Source organism: Photinus pyralis, unplaced genomic scaffold, assembly GCF_008802855.1.
Source record: "Photinus pyralis isolate 1611_PpyrPB1 unplaced genomic scaffold, Ppyr1.3 Ppyr1.4_LG6, whole genome shotgun sequence".
NCBI classification, from domain to species: domain Eukaryota; kingdom Metazoa; phylum Arthropoda; class Insecta; order Coleoptera; family Lampyridae; genus Photinus; species Photinus pyralis.
This window is the reverse complement of record NW_022170663.1, coordinates 13191218-13205257: the sequence shown is the minus strand read 5'-3', so window position 1 is coordinate 13205257 and position 14040 is coordinate 13191218. Positions and strand designations below refer to the sequence as shown.

The window sequence follows — 14040 nt, the reverse complement described above, 5'->3', positions numbered from 1 at the left end:
AAGATGCGTTAGTCACGTTCTAGGTATTTAAGAGCCGAGCAAGCAATTACAGAAGTTTTAATTTTGAGCGTTATCGTACGATTTCGCCGGGCTAGTTGGGAAATCAAGCGTTTCTTTTCCAAGTTTGGCCAAATTTATAATGGGTAAAGCTGTTATTTAACCATAATTATAATAGGTAACATTTATTTATCAAAACCGTAACATCGTAATTCTACGTCACATAACACGCCTGGTGAATAGGTTTCCCTCTTCGCCTTCGAAAAGAACTCCGGAACCTTTTTGGCGGTTTCTGCGATTTTCTGACCGATGTCCGCCATTTCGTTCGAGAGCAGCATCCAATAGTATTGCACAGTCTCCCTGGACGTATCCTGCAAAGCCACCCGATCAGAGAGATATCTCTACGAACCTGCTTTACCCCACCATTAGGTTGCCTCTTCTGTCGCTTGTTCGATTTTCTGAAATGTAGGCCGTCGACGCGTTTGTCTGACACTTACGTCTGTGTCCACTTCTCGTAGTGTCCTACGTGGTTGTTTCTAGAAGTTAGTGTCGCCGGCGAGTGTCTCCTTTATCTATCAACAAAAGTTTTGATAACGTCCTTGTAATTCCCATAGATTTTCAAAAATCAGGGAATAATTGACCTGTTTTTATCAAAATTTACCTTCGCCAATCTATAAAAATCTTTGATAGTATAAATAAAATATTGTAGCGAATATTCCAGAAATCCAGATAGACATCGAGGCGCAATGAAAGATTAGTCATCGGATATAAAGAGCGAAAGCGAATGTGATGTAATCTTTCCGAGAAATATGATTATAAAAATATAATTATGGTTTTTCTTTGTTTTTTATTTCAAATTAGTTAAATTAGTGGAAGAAGGAAGCTGAATTCCAAGCTTTCTTAGAAGAGAATTCCGAACGCATCTGAAAACGGAAAGTCGCAATGATTGCCAAAGCGAGGAACGTGCCCAACAAGGTCCCCACTTTGGGCTAGGGCGCGAAGAGGGGTCGTGCTCAAAGATTAAAACGAAGACCTTGACCGTTCGCATTGATCGATTTTGGTTGCCGAAATAATTAGGAGGAAGGGTTTGATCGGGAGAGATTCCAGCTTATCGGCAATTGCGTATCAAGTTCCGCTCAGAGCTCTTTGTTCTTATCGCGGGTAAGTGTATACTCTGAAGGCTTTTCATGTGTCAATACTCCGAAAGCTGTAAAGATCCTAAACCCTGAAATGCAAGGGTGTGGTGAGAATGGAACGAGGAGACACATAGAGAAGTAGGGTGGGAGAGGCAGACGCAGAACAAGAGGAAACTGAATGGAGACAAAGGTGGACGTAGAGGAGAAAGCACGAAGGATGGGAGGAAGAAAGATTATGTGAAGATAAATGAGTCAATAGAAAACTGAGGAGAGGGAGACTGAGAGGGATTGATATCTTGTGCAATAAGCGTGCTTCAAATTGAAGAAACAGTAATGAATACTATGAATACAAAGAATCTGAAGATTAAAGGTTCCTAGATTGATGCCCCTTTAGATTCTTAGGGCTCTGGGGGTCTCAAGACTCCGAAAGTCTCAAGACTCTGAAGGCTACTGGTGCTGATCGCTTAGATAATTGAAGAGTCCGAATACTCTAAAGGTTCTCAAGGCTCTGAAAGCTGTGAAAATTCTGATTCCAAAGGTCTTGAATAGCCCAAAGGCCTAAATGTTCCCAACTCTGAAGGGCGAAGACTGCAAAATCGTTCATGAAATTTTATTTGCGTCATCCAAAAAATAAAAAAGCACAGTTACGAAAAACCTAGGTATAAAAAATTGTCTCACTACATTGTACCATAAAAATAATCCGAAGAGATAGGTACTCCAAAAGCAATCTATTCTTGGCCAAGTACGAGCGGCACACTTATGACGTAATCTTTGTGGGGGAAGGGCATACGAACAACTCCCTGAAAGAAACTAATTACAATCGCCCAAACAGAATCGATGGTTTTACTCGTAAGGTGCAAAAGACCACAATCAACTTGCAATCGTTCAAAGTCGCGCCGAAAACCTTTTCGGGCACCCTCAGCTCAAGGTTCCAAGAGTTTTCTTCGCCCGGAGCGACCTCGCTCTGCTTAATCGCGAACTCCTGACCGTCCACCGAGTTGTACCTGCGACTGCGCGTGTGAATGTGAAACTCGAATCCTTGCACGATTTGGAACCGCACCCCTCGCACGTGGACCCTGGACTCGTTCCTAAGGCTCGCAGTGAAGGCCACCGTTTGGCCAGGGGCGAAACCGCTCTTCGGCAAGTTGACCGTGAGCGTAATCGGGTGGGACTGGCCAAAGAGTAATAGCGGTTTCTTCTGGAGGGTGTGGATGGAGGGCCGCTGGAAAGTGAGGAGGTTCAATTAGCGTGACACCACGCGAGGCTCTTACACGAAGCCACTCCATTTGATTGAGATTGTTAAACGATGCTACGGTGAAGGCCTGTTTGCGTTCGTGGTTTAAGGCCCAGGGTCGATCGATGACCGCTCGCACGTTGTATTTGACGCTCCCATACATTTCCTTCAAGGACGATGGGATATTGGAAGGCAACGTAAACGTGAATGGGTAATTGTAGATTCCCGGTGGAAGCGTCGTTTCGCCCTCCAATAAATTCGACTCCACGTTGAATATCTCCCTTTCGTCCATCCTGAAGGTGTACTTACGTTCCTGCCACTTTACCTTGACGCGCCCTCTAAACGTCACTTGTATCCCTAAACAAAAGGGAGGAAGATAAATTGGAACACGCGAATCAAACTCACCCTTAACATTAATTTCGTGATGAAATTGACACTTGACCCTACCACTGACCACTTCACCCGGTGCGTAGGTGTCGGTGTCCAAAATTATTGCGCATCGATCAGCCATCGGGCTCAAACTGTGATATTCGCATAGTGCAGGGAAACGAGTTTGATTTTGAAGTGGGATAAGCATTATCAAAAAACCTAAAAAAGGTGCCAATTATCGCCCCTTTTCTATCGCCTAATTCGTTAACGAACAATAAACAATAAATGGGATCGTGAAATCTTACATTGTTTTTCTAGAGCAAGTGATAGCTTCTGAAACATCGATTAAAGTGCGAAGGAAAGAAATAAAACACCTTCCGTTTGAGGAAAATGGATGACTTCCATTAAGAAAAGAATGCTCTATAAGACATTAAGATTAAAAGATACCAATAGGACACTCTTCCATTCCGCTGACTACTCACCTCCACTATCCATATAATTTATTGAAAAATCGGCCCTCCAAATGTCGACACCCTGTAAATTTTGTACCATAGGTAATGCATAACCTGCCGTAACCCTTCAATCCTTTTGTGGAGGGGGGTATTGCATACCCCCAGACTCTGGTGCTATGTTCTCTGCAATACTCATTAGAAAGAGACAGTCTGATGACCCTTTCCTAAAAAGTTACATATTATGAGCTCTGAGGGCTAAAAGTAAAAATCGACACCCTGTAAATGTTGTATGATACCCTGCTCTAACCCTATTTAATCCTATGGTGTGTGTGTGGGGGGGGGGGCTATGTCATACTAGCACACTCCGGTCTTCTTAGGGGGAAACAATCTCATGACCCTTTCCTAAAAAGTAACAAGTTTTGTGGGGGAAAGTATTACAGAGGGTTTGGAATGGATGGTGTTATTGACTCTTACCTAATGTGATATATTATATTGTCCGGGTCGAAGAACAATTTGACAAGAGCTTTTAAATTAAATTTATTATGACGGTTTTTTATAATTTTTCTAACAACCTTATTTATTTCTATGGCAACATTTTTTAATAATTCAGTGAACTTGATACAAATAAATTCAACATTTCTCCACCCTAGTAATTGCCTCTCTTCCAGCAATTACTACTGAAGATCAAGTACAATGAGTTTGGACAGCGCTCTTCGGTATACCTTTCCATTCCCATCCTTGACGTCAACTATACGAATTCTACCATCTTTGGCAGGATACGTTTTAACTACTCTTGCTTTTCGCCAATCATTTCTTGTTCCATTTGGATCAACAATTATAACAATGTCATCAACTTTGATATTCTTCTGTTCTTGATACCATTTGGACCGTTTAATAATTGTTGGTAAATAGTCATCAAGCCATCGCTTCCAAAAGAAGTCTGCCAAACGCTGAGCTGACCTCCAACTGTTCATAAGATTAAGATCTCGATTGTCAGTAGTCACAGTCCAAGGTTGTGCTACAAAATCTGGTCCGATCAGGAAGTGATTTGGTGTTAGAGGTTCAGAGTCATGAGAATCGGAAGAAACGTGTGTCAGAGGTCTGGAATTCAATATATTTTCGCACTCTATGAGGAAGGTTCTGAGTATATGTTCTTGAGGATACCTAGTATTCAGAATTTCCTTTAATATCTTCTTTATGCTTTGAATTTGCCGCTCCCATATGCCGCCCATATGTGGTGCATGTGGAGGATTAAAATGCCATTTAATTCCTCGCAAAGAACAAAATTCTATTATTTCATTTTGTTGTAAATTGTCAAGATGTTGCGAAATTTCCCTTTCAGCCCCTCTAAAGTTCAATCCATTGTCACTATGGATTTCGTGAGGAAACCCACGTCTACAACCAAATTGCCGGAGTACATTTATAAAAGCATTAGTCGTGAGGTCATGAGCAATTTCTAAGTAAACTGCCCTGGTTACTAAACAAGTGAAAATAACTCCATACCTTTTCTCTCTGCTTCTCTTCACTGCAACTTCAAAGGGTCCAAAATAATCCACTCCACATTTTATGAATGGTCTGATTGTTGGTTCTATTCTGCATAACGGTAATTGTCCCATAATTGGTATCATGGGATTGGCTCGCCTATTGCTACATTGCTGACAATTATGGAAAACATTTTTCACTGCTTGTCTCATACGTAAAATCCAAAATTTACATCGTAATTTGTTGAGTACTATTTCTTGTCCAAAATGATATGCATTTTCATGATAATGTTGAATTATCAGTTTAGTTATTCTATGTTTTGGATCTAATATTATCGGATGTTTCGTATCGAAATTCAAAGATGAAGAATTATTCAATCGTCCATCTAGCCTCATCATCTTGTCCTCTTCTCTGAACGTACAAGACAATGAAAAGAGGCGACTCGTTTTCTTGATTATTTGACCTTGTTGTAACATCTTGTATTCTTCTAGAAAAGATTCCATCTGTACCTTTCGATAAAGAATAATTTCAGCTTCATACAACTCTTCAACGGTAATTTCGTTCCGGATGAAAACTTTTGCTCGTAGTATGTTTCTTACTCGGATTATGTAGGCTGTAGCTCTAAGAAGTCTCGTCCATTTTGAAAATCTTTCAGGATTAGGAATATCAGGGATCAAATCTTGTGCTGAAAAGTTGATGCAAGTATACTCCAGTCTTTTCATTTCTAAATTGTCCGAATCAATTTTCAAATCATGTTCGATTTCTCTTGGCCATTCCTGGGAATTCAATAGTAGAAACTTTGGCCCACATATCCACCTAGAATCTGCTGATACTGAGGAGTTGATAACATATTTCGTCGCTTCGTCCGCAACGTTGTCTGAAGATCTAACATATTTCCAGTCAGTTACACATGTTAATTCTTGAATTTCACCTAGTCTTTGGGCTACAAATACTTTAAAACGTCCAGCTTCCGATCGAATCCAATGGAGAACTGTTTTTGAATCAGTCCAATATGTCGTGGATGAAATATTCAAGTTTAAATTCTTCATTAGATAGTTACCTAAGCGTGCACCCATTAATGCCCCTTGAAGTTCCAACCTTGGTATTGACATAGGTTTTAAAGGAGACACTCTTGCTTTGGCATTTACGAAACTGACCTGTACTTCATTTCCATATTGTATTCTCAGATAAGCTACTGAAGCATAGCATCTTTCTGAAGCATCGCAGAATATGTGCAGCTGCAAATGACTTGAACTCCTATCGAATGTGAAATATTGTCGTGGTATCTTGAAATTATACATTTTCTTCAATTCCTCAATCCATATGTTCCATTTATTCGCCAAGTTATCTGTAATTTCGTCGTCCCAACCTAACTGGCTCCTCCAAACATCCTGTATCAGCATCTTACCTTGAATCAATATGTTTGTCTTTGTAATAAATCCCAGTGGATCAAAAACTGACATTACAATTTTCAAAATCTCCCTTTTCGTCGGTCTTCTTATATTTTCCAACAAATCCTTTTCAATTTTGTGGAATTTGGTTTTGAACTCGAAAGTATCATTAATTGGGTTCCAAAATATGCCAAGTACTCTTTCGATATTCTTATCGTTTTCATTTCTCAAAGTTTTCATTCCATCGGCCACTAATTTGGAATCAATATGGTCAATAATTTTGATATCATTCGCAATCCAATTGCAAATCTGAAAACCTGCCTTACTGTGTATATAAATCACATCTGCAATTAATTTATGGGCTGCTTCAATTGTGTCTGCTCCACCCAAATAGTCATCCATGTAATGCTTCTCTATAATGTCGTGAACAGCATCTGGATGAGTCAGTTTAAACTCTTGTGCATTCTTATTCTTAGCTTCCTGAGCTAAGCAAGGACCACAAGTCGATCCAAAGAAAACAACTTCGATTTCATAAACGTCAGGTTCTCTCGTTCTATCCATCTCTCTGAAAAGGACGCGTTGTGCACTACAGTCGTCTTTCTTAACGCGAACTTGTAAAAACATCTCTTTAATGTCAGCTGTGAACGCATATCTGCAGATCCTGAAGTTAATTAGTATATTAAAGAGAGAGTTATATTTGTCCGGACCTGTCAATAAAAAATCGTTCAAACTGACACATTACTCTTGGCAGAAGCATCGAAAACAATGCGTAATTTATCAGGCTTATTTGGATTAATTATACCAAAATGAGGTAAATACCAGACTTTGAATTGATCTCCACATATCTCGCTGTTGTTCAATTTTCGTATATACTTCTTTTTCACCAGTTCATCGAATTTCTGACAATATCTTCTGCCATACTCTTCATTTTTGTCCATTTTTCTTTCAGTGCAAATAAGTCTTCTCATCGCATTTTTCTTGCTTTCGGGAAGTACTACATTTTCATCTTTCCAGAGGAGTCCGGTTTCAATTCTTCCTCCTGATCTTGTCATGGTTCTATCCATTATAGACTGAGCGACCATGTCTTCTTTGGACATTGCTTTTTCAAGCTTATATACTCCAGACGAGTCTATTTGCCATTGTTGTTTAACTAAGTCATGTAAAACATCCAAGTCGTCCTTATCTTCACTACTCATGTGACATACGTGACTAGTGGTATGCTTGTTTGAAAATGTGTTAGCAGTCTGGCTTACATTTCCATGAAGTACCCATCCCAGCAGTGTCTTGCTTAAGGCAGGGCCATTCCAAGGTCCAGAAATAATCCTTTTGTTAACTAGTAGGGGCCAATTGTCCTGTCCGATTAGCACCTTAGGTTTTGCATTTGTCATAGACAAAACCCCATTACCTAAGTAAGAAATCTTTCCATCATTTCTGAACTATTAATGGATTGAGTAGGTAGGGACATTTCTTTCATAGTCCATACACGACGCAATTGATATTTCTTATTCTTTTGTTGTCCGATGATACTGAAACTTACTATTCTTGAATCGTCTTGTTGACGAACTTGATTATTTGTCCACTGAATGGTGAGTGTACGTTGAGGTCCATCCATATGAAGTTCATCAGCTAAGTCTTGATCTATGAGTGTAACTGTGGATGCATCATCCAGTAAAGCATGAGTATGTACATAATTTCCATTTGTATTAATTGTAATAGGAATAATCTTCAATAAAACATTGTTACTTGTTAAGCGATGATAATTAACTTCATGTTGATAACCTTGATTGCTTCTATTATGATTATTATCATTATCTTTATGCAATAATATGTGATGAGGCTTTGTGCATTGATTCTTCCCACATATTTTAATTGATTTGCATGTCCTCAAAGTATGATTAGGTATAAGACAAGAGAAACATATTCTTTGGGATGTGACTACATGCCATCGATCATCAACGCTTAGAGATTTGAACTTTGAACAATTACTAAGATGATGAAACTCATTTCCACAACAAGCACATTTGGGGTTTGTTGTTCTACTATTGTTTGTGGTCAGAGTAACATCTCTCCTATTGTGTTTTTGTTTATCCCTAGTTACATTAGTTACCGTATCTGACAGTTTTGGCATTTCAATTTGACTAACAATCGAAGCCCTATGATCTAACCACGCACTGAATTCTATCAGTTTAGGTTGTTGAACCGTTTTTCTAGAAATATATTCCAGCCAACGTAACTTCTGTGAGGTTGGTAATTTATTTAGTAGTTCTTGAAGTAGAATTGGATTTCGCAAATGATCCTCTTGGTTTAGAGTTTCCATGGTACCTACTACATTTTTGACGTTGTCAGAAAAATTAATGAACATGTCAAGTTTATCTTCTTTCACTACGGGAAAGTTCCTTATTCTATCTAAGAGCATAAAGACTATTAATTCAGGACGGCCAAATCTTTTCCTCAACATATCAATGATTTTATCCGCATTCCTTGGTAATATAAGAAGACTCTCAACAATCGTTCTAGCATTACCTTTCAGGCATTTTTGTAATCTACATTGATTCTCTTCTTTTGTGTAACCACAAATAGCTGTCGAATTTTCATACTGAAATATGAAATTGGGCCACTCTGTGGGATAACCATTAAATATTGGCAAATCTTTTGGCATTGCTTGTCTGGTTATGAATGTTGAGAATTCGACTGGTACTTGAGATTTATTTATTTGTTGGTTACGCAAATTATATTTAGATCCTACCTCAGATGACAAATCCTTTGCAGGTGAAGCATCTCTACGACAAATGACCTATTACTTTCTGACCCACTGTCTACTGATTCAGAATTCCCGTCGACCTCTTCTTGTTCTAACTTGGAGACCTGCATCGCCAATTCTAAATCCACAATCTCTTGCGCCAGTTTCCGCTTCTTTATCTCGGCGTCAATCTTGAGTTGTTGTCTTACGAAACAGTTGCTTTTACTAGATGATTTCCTTGACCTGCACGATTGCGTATCTTCATTGGTTTGAAGAATCTGAATCTCTTCTTGCTTGTCAGGAAGGCTGTCATGTCGTTGTTCAATATGTTTACCCATGGCTTTCACACGTTCACTCCGTCTTGGAAAAGTTAATGATTTTGACATCTTGGTTATTCTATGAATTTCTTGATGCCTTGTCTGAGGGATCAATGTCGTTCACGAGTGCTTCCTCTCTTGGGGAAATTACCAATATGACTATACCCACGTGATGTAACTTGTCGATGTAACAATCACGTACAGCTCCTCTTCTTGAAGGACTAATTACAATCCAAGTGCGGTTCGTTTTCTCGAAGGACCAATGTTATTGACTCTTACCTAATGTGATATATTATATTGTCCGGGTCGAAGAACAATTTGACAAGAGCTTTTAAATTAAATTTATTATGACGGTTTTTTATAATTTTTTTCTAACAACCTTATTTCTATGGCAACATTTTTTAATAATTCAGTGAACTTGATACAAATAAATACAACAGTTATTGTATCACAAATTTGTACACGTAACCGAAACAAAATGGTAGTGCCATAATTATCGAATTGTGTCATTAATATAAGCTTTTTCATTTCATTTTAAACAACTAGTTTCTTTCGGACCCAATCCTTATTCAGAATCTGAACTAAACGCCACCGTATAGATTAGTACCTTCAAACTAATAAGTGGTAGATGTCTCCTGAACGACCCTTATATAGCGCATGTGACGGAAATTGTTACATAAGGCCCTAAAGTTTAAGAAATAATTAATGCATTAGGTCAATCAATGGAAGTCATGAAACTTATTCACTGATTGTGTGAAATTCTGAAACAACAGATATGATATGAAATGCTAATGGAACAGTTTAAAGTGCACTTTATTTTTTAATAATATCGCGCACTTACGATGGGCGACTATGTAATCTAAATGTTAATGGCTTTTAGTTTAAATCAAACACCTCCTCCACATACAGAACCCCTAATTAGTGAGTTAAACGACTTTATGATTAGTTTCTTGAATACGAAGAGCCAAATATAAGGGTCGCCAAATGTCTACGAGTAATTATTGGAGAGTAGTATCGAGAAAACTAGCTCGTCGGTCAAGTTCAATAATAACGTTCGAGTGGTAAGTCGTTAAAAGGGCCGCGAAGCGGTTTCAATACGATTTTATTCGAAGGACTCTGCGTGTGTATGTGTTATCAGCAACAGAAGGGGTTGAGGGCGTCCGTGGTCCAGTAGCGAGAGACCGGCCATTAATACAGCCGATATTGAATGATGTATCATTGCGCCATAAAAAGCCAGGAAATGTGATACGGGAGCGAGCTGCATACACTACAGAAACTAAATTACTGGATTTTTCGAAATGAAAAATAACAAATAGCCCGGCTTACTCCCTCTCTGATGGGCTGATGGCCATAATTTATATGGCCACGCTCGGATACATGCTCCGGCGATGAACATTTATTTTCATTTTTATTATCAGGAGATTAAAATTGTTGCAGTACATAGAGTCATTTGAATATTCCGAGGATTTGGTATCGAATTTTGACGGCCGCTCTCTCCAGGCGATTTTAACTATCGCCGTTTTTAACATAATGGAAATGTACGATTCTGATGTAGCTCTAACAATACGAATGTGCTCGTTTTATATCTCTTTTTTTTAAATAAAAATTCACATACGCTGGATAATTAACCATTTCGCGTATTACGGCTGATGTTAAAGTACGACGGGAAACATTTAAGATTTGTTACATTATGTGATTTCGAGAAATCTCTTTACAATTTAATTAAGTGAAATAAATTATTTCCACGTAATTCGACTAATTAATTTTACACAGTTATAAATTACGTACAATTGCTACGTCCTTCTTTACAAAAATGCCTGCATAGCTTAATAATTTTTTACACGTAGGTAAAGATTAACAGAATTAGTCCCTGATTAAAATAGACGAAGGTCCACACTACTCTGACGAATTTTGACTTTTTCTTAAAGTTAAAACATCAACAGGATCTTATTTAGACAAGGGATTTTACAATCAGAGCGATTGAGCCAATGGACGACGGCGATCGTCAATACTAGCATTAAGTTGCGAGTGAGGATCTTAGTTTCAGAAAGTTTCGTGCACTGCCGAGTGCAAGGATTAAGTTGTGTGATAAAGTTGTCATCGTTCACGGTACACCTGCTTATTATATGTAATAAAAGAATTCAACAAATGTTTGAAAATTAATAGAATCTAATTGGCCCCTTATGAAGTGCCCGCTGGCGTTTGGTCTATTTAAATAAAAACGCTTCTCATCTAAATTACGTTAATGAAGTAATTAATTTTGTTACAACAAAGTGAAACCACGGACTTTAGTAACGTCCTAGCATTATGCGAATGGCTGCCACCCGTATTCGAGAGGTTGTGGGTTCGAATCCCGGTGCCGGCTATTCGGTATGGGGTTTTGTCAAGGTGTTTTTCTTAGGCATAGCTTTCCATAATGTTAAGCATTGGCGAACTTGCACTTGCACTTTCTTCGAATCCATGCCTAAACGTAACCCATCCTTAAATTCATTCTATATTTTTTACACTGTAGTTTTGTGTATAAACCTTCGCCTCAAAGGCATCTTCCTCTGGACAATTTCTTCCTACGTCAGTTGGACATTTTTGTAAGGTAATGGTACTGATTTTAACCCTGGGATGGCCTGTATAATTTAAAATCTCAAGCGTAAATGTGGTTATTCATTTGGAATTTCGCTCATATTCATTAAATCTGTATTTAATATATATATATATATAATTTTTTTATTAGACTGTTTTAAATTTTATGTAAATAATCGCTTTATATTATCAATGATTTATTGACAGTTAGGTTGCGATAAGGAAGGTTTGGACAATAGGAAACAGTGGCGCTTTTAAACTTGATGTACTCATTGGACGAGTTAAGGAACCGGTGGTCCACTTTCGCAGATGGCGATGCTCAAGGGTGGATTCGATTGGTCAACGTTAAGGATGATAAAGGCGAAGGATTTGTTGGTCTGTGATAGGATGATTGAATAAGAAGGCAAATGGACGAAAAAGAGGGCTTTTTTAGCAGTCGTTTCTGCTTGATTTGAGGAATTTGGTGATTCTTCAGAAACAGAGTTCAGAGAGTGGTCCAGGAGGTCAGGACAGTAAAAAGTTCAAGTTCCCGCCTAGTCCCAATTTTTTCCCAGTTTCATGGCAGAGTGGGCGAGCGCCTTTGTCGACCTTGACAGTGATCGCACCGATGGGGACTTCTTAAAAGGTTATCAACAGAGTCATCAAAAAAAGCATCCCTTACCAAAGGGCCATTTTCATAATTTTACTACACCACTTCATAGCAGTCAGTAAAAACGAAAATTTAGAACAAAAGAATAGACAGGAGCAACGCCAGTTTGTGAGCGCACTTTTGGACGTTTATGAAAGAAAAGTAGATACATGACCGGATTTTAAAATTACTGACATAGGGTAATTAAAATTTCATTAACCAATTTGTTTCAATCGATCGCATGTGCGTGATATATTTTTCGCTGATGCAGTATGGGATCTGATGGACTAAATGCCTCTTTACTAATGTGCGTCATCCTCCGATAACGATATCCTTGTTCCTCACTGCATTGATGCCAAACTGACATATGATTGAATACTAAGACACAACACAATCTCCTTGTGATGTCATTGGCAAGTTTGTTGTTCATTTGGCAAGCATGTACTGTATGCCCACAAGCCCCATATTGCATCTAGAGATGCGAACGCGCTATAAGCGAGAAATGAAATGAAATTCTCTCACCAGTTCCGGGAATCACACTACTTACTGTCGGTAATGTCGTCGTGTAACGGTACTTTCCAATTGTCCCAATTTTTTTGCGATTTCGTACATATATTGCCCGTGTAGGGCGGAAACAAATAACTATCGCAGAGGGCCCTGGATGTCGTATGAGGCGACTACTAGCGATGGAAGTAGTTGTGAAATGACAATGTTTTTCACTTCCATTTTTCCAATTGTGAAATATTTGTCGACTGTGATGATTGTAGGGGACCTCTGTTGCACCCCTACTAATATAAAGACATTCAGTTCAAGCGTCTTAAATCACGAATTTGGATATTGTACAATTACAAACTTTCCTTTTCGGAACGGTTTGTATGGTTTAAATTGCACAGAGTTTATCCCGCCATTGGTACCGATCATTAACTACTCTGTACTCAATAATTGAGAAAATTTCACATTAACTATGGGCGTGATTAAACAATTATGAAATTTACCGCACCAAGTGGCATATTGATGAATCGCAATAAATCTAAACGCGACGACCAAAGCTGAGTACACCTCTGAACCTTGATACTATTCATATTTGCAAAGCTACTCAAAATAGATTTTGTATTGCTTTCTATAGGAAGTTTGCATGTTGTGCAATTGCTTTTATGCGAGAAATTATGCCATGTAGCTTAGCTAATGTTGCATATCTTCACAAGTTACTGGGTGGATTTTATTATTTAAGAGGAAGTTTAGTAAAAGGTGTCACGTGTCATCATAGTTTTTGATGCGTAGGTAGAATTTTCCATAGGTGTGGGTGGCTTTCTTTTCCGATTCATATACAGGGTGGTTAGATAGTTTAGGTGTTTAGGGTATTTGGGAGATTTTGTAAAGGTGGCTGCAAAAATCAGTTACGGTGTTTGTAATGTACGAAGGATCGGAGAGTTTCTTTGTATGTTTTATGTGGGGGTGAAATGTATTTATTGAATTTGTTTGCAGTGGTATTTTGCTGCCATTTTATACTCCACATGTGCTGATATTCTCATGACTCCTGAATATTTGGGTATATTGAAATACTGTTATGAAATGGGCCTCGAAACCCCTAATTCTATATTAAAATGAGAGAGGTCATGATCATGGGCGCCTGAGCTCTAAACCCTGAACATACCCCTATATTGGTATGATGGTGAGACAGGTAGGTAATGTCCTATAGTACATAAACTTTAGCTCT

General features: G+C 38.5%; 2 protein-coding genes across 2 annotated transcripts; both read right to left on the bottom strand.

Moving 5' to 3' along the window:
- Positions 1-1777: 1777 nt before the first annotated feature.
- LOC116174944 (arrestin domain-containing protein 3-like) lies at positions 1778-3541 on the bottom strand. Its single transcript, XM_031492984.1, has 5 exons — positions 3219-3541; positions 2773-2955; positions 2405-2724; positions 1981-2355; positions 1778-1933 (listed from the first exon to the last, which is right to left on the bottom strand). Exons 1-5 carry the CDS (start codon positions 3286-3288, stop codon positions 1862-1864), a joined length of 1020 nt encoding a protein of 339 aa, XP_031348844.1. The 5' UTR covers positions 3289-3541; the 3' UTR covers positions 1778-1861.
- A 321-nt stretch (positions 3542-3862) lies between these two features.
- On the bottom strand, positions 3863-9139 carry LOC116174482. Its single transcript, XM_031492418.1, has 5 exons — positions 8882-9139; positions 7599-7784; positions 6797-7497; positions 6388-6713; positions 3863-4206 (listed from the first exon to the last, which is right to left on the bottom strand). Exons 1-5 carry the CDS (start codon positions 9137-9139, stop codon positions 3863-3865), a joined length of 1815 nt encoding a protein of 604 aa, XP_031348278.1.
- Between the last annotated feature and the right edge of the window lie 4901 nt (positions 9140-14040).

Coding starts and splice junctions, on each gene's coding strand:
- LOC116174944 (XM_031492984.1), bottom strand. CDS start 3,288: ATGGTACAAAATTTACAGGGTGTCGACATTTGGAGGGCCGATTTTTCA. Junction 2,956..3,218: donor AAATTATATGGATAGTGGAG/GTGAGTAGTCAG, acceptor CACCTTTTTTAG/GTTTTTTGATAATGCTTATC. Junction 1,934..1,980: donor TGGTCTTTTGCACCTTACGA/GTAAAACCATCG, acceptor AGTTTCTTTCAG/GGAGTTGTTCGTATGCCCTT.
- LOC116174482 (XM_031492418.1), bottom strand. CDS start 9,139: ATGGGTAAACATATTGAACAACGACATGACAGCCTTCCTGACAAGCAA. Junction 6,714..6,796: donor GCTTCTGCCAAGAGTAATGT/GTCAGTTTGAAC, acceptor CAGGATCTGCAG/ATATGCGTTCACAGCTGACA. Junction 4,207..6,387: donor AGATGTGATTTATATACACA/GTAAGGCAGGTT, acceptor CAGATTTTGTAG/CACAACCTTGGACTGTGACT.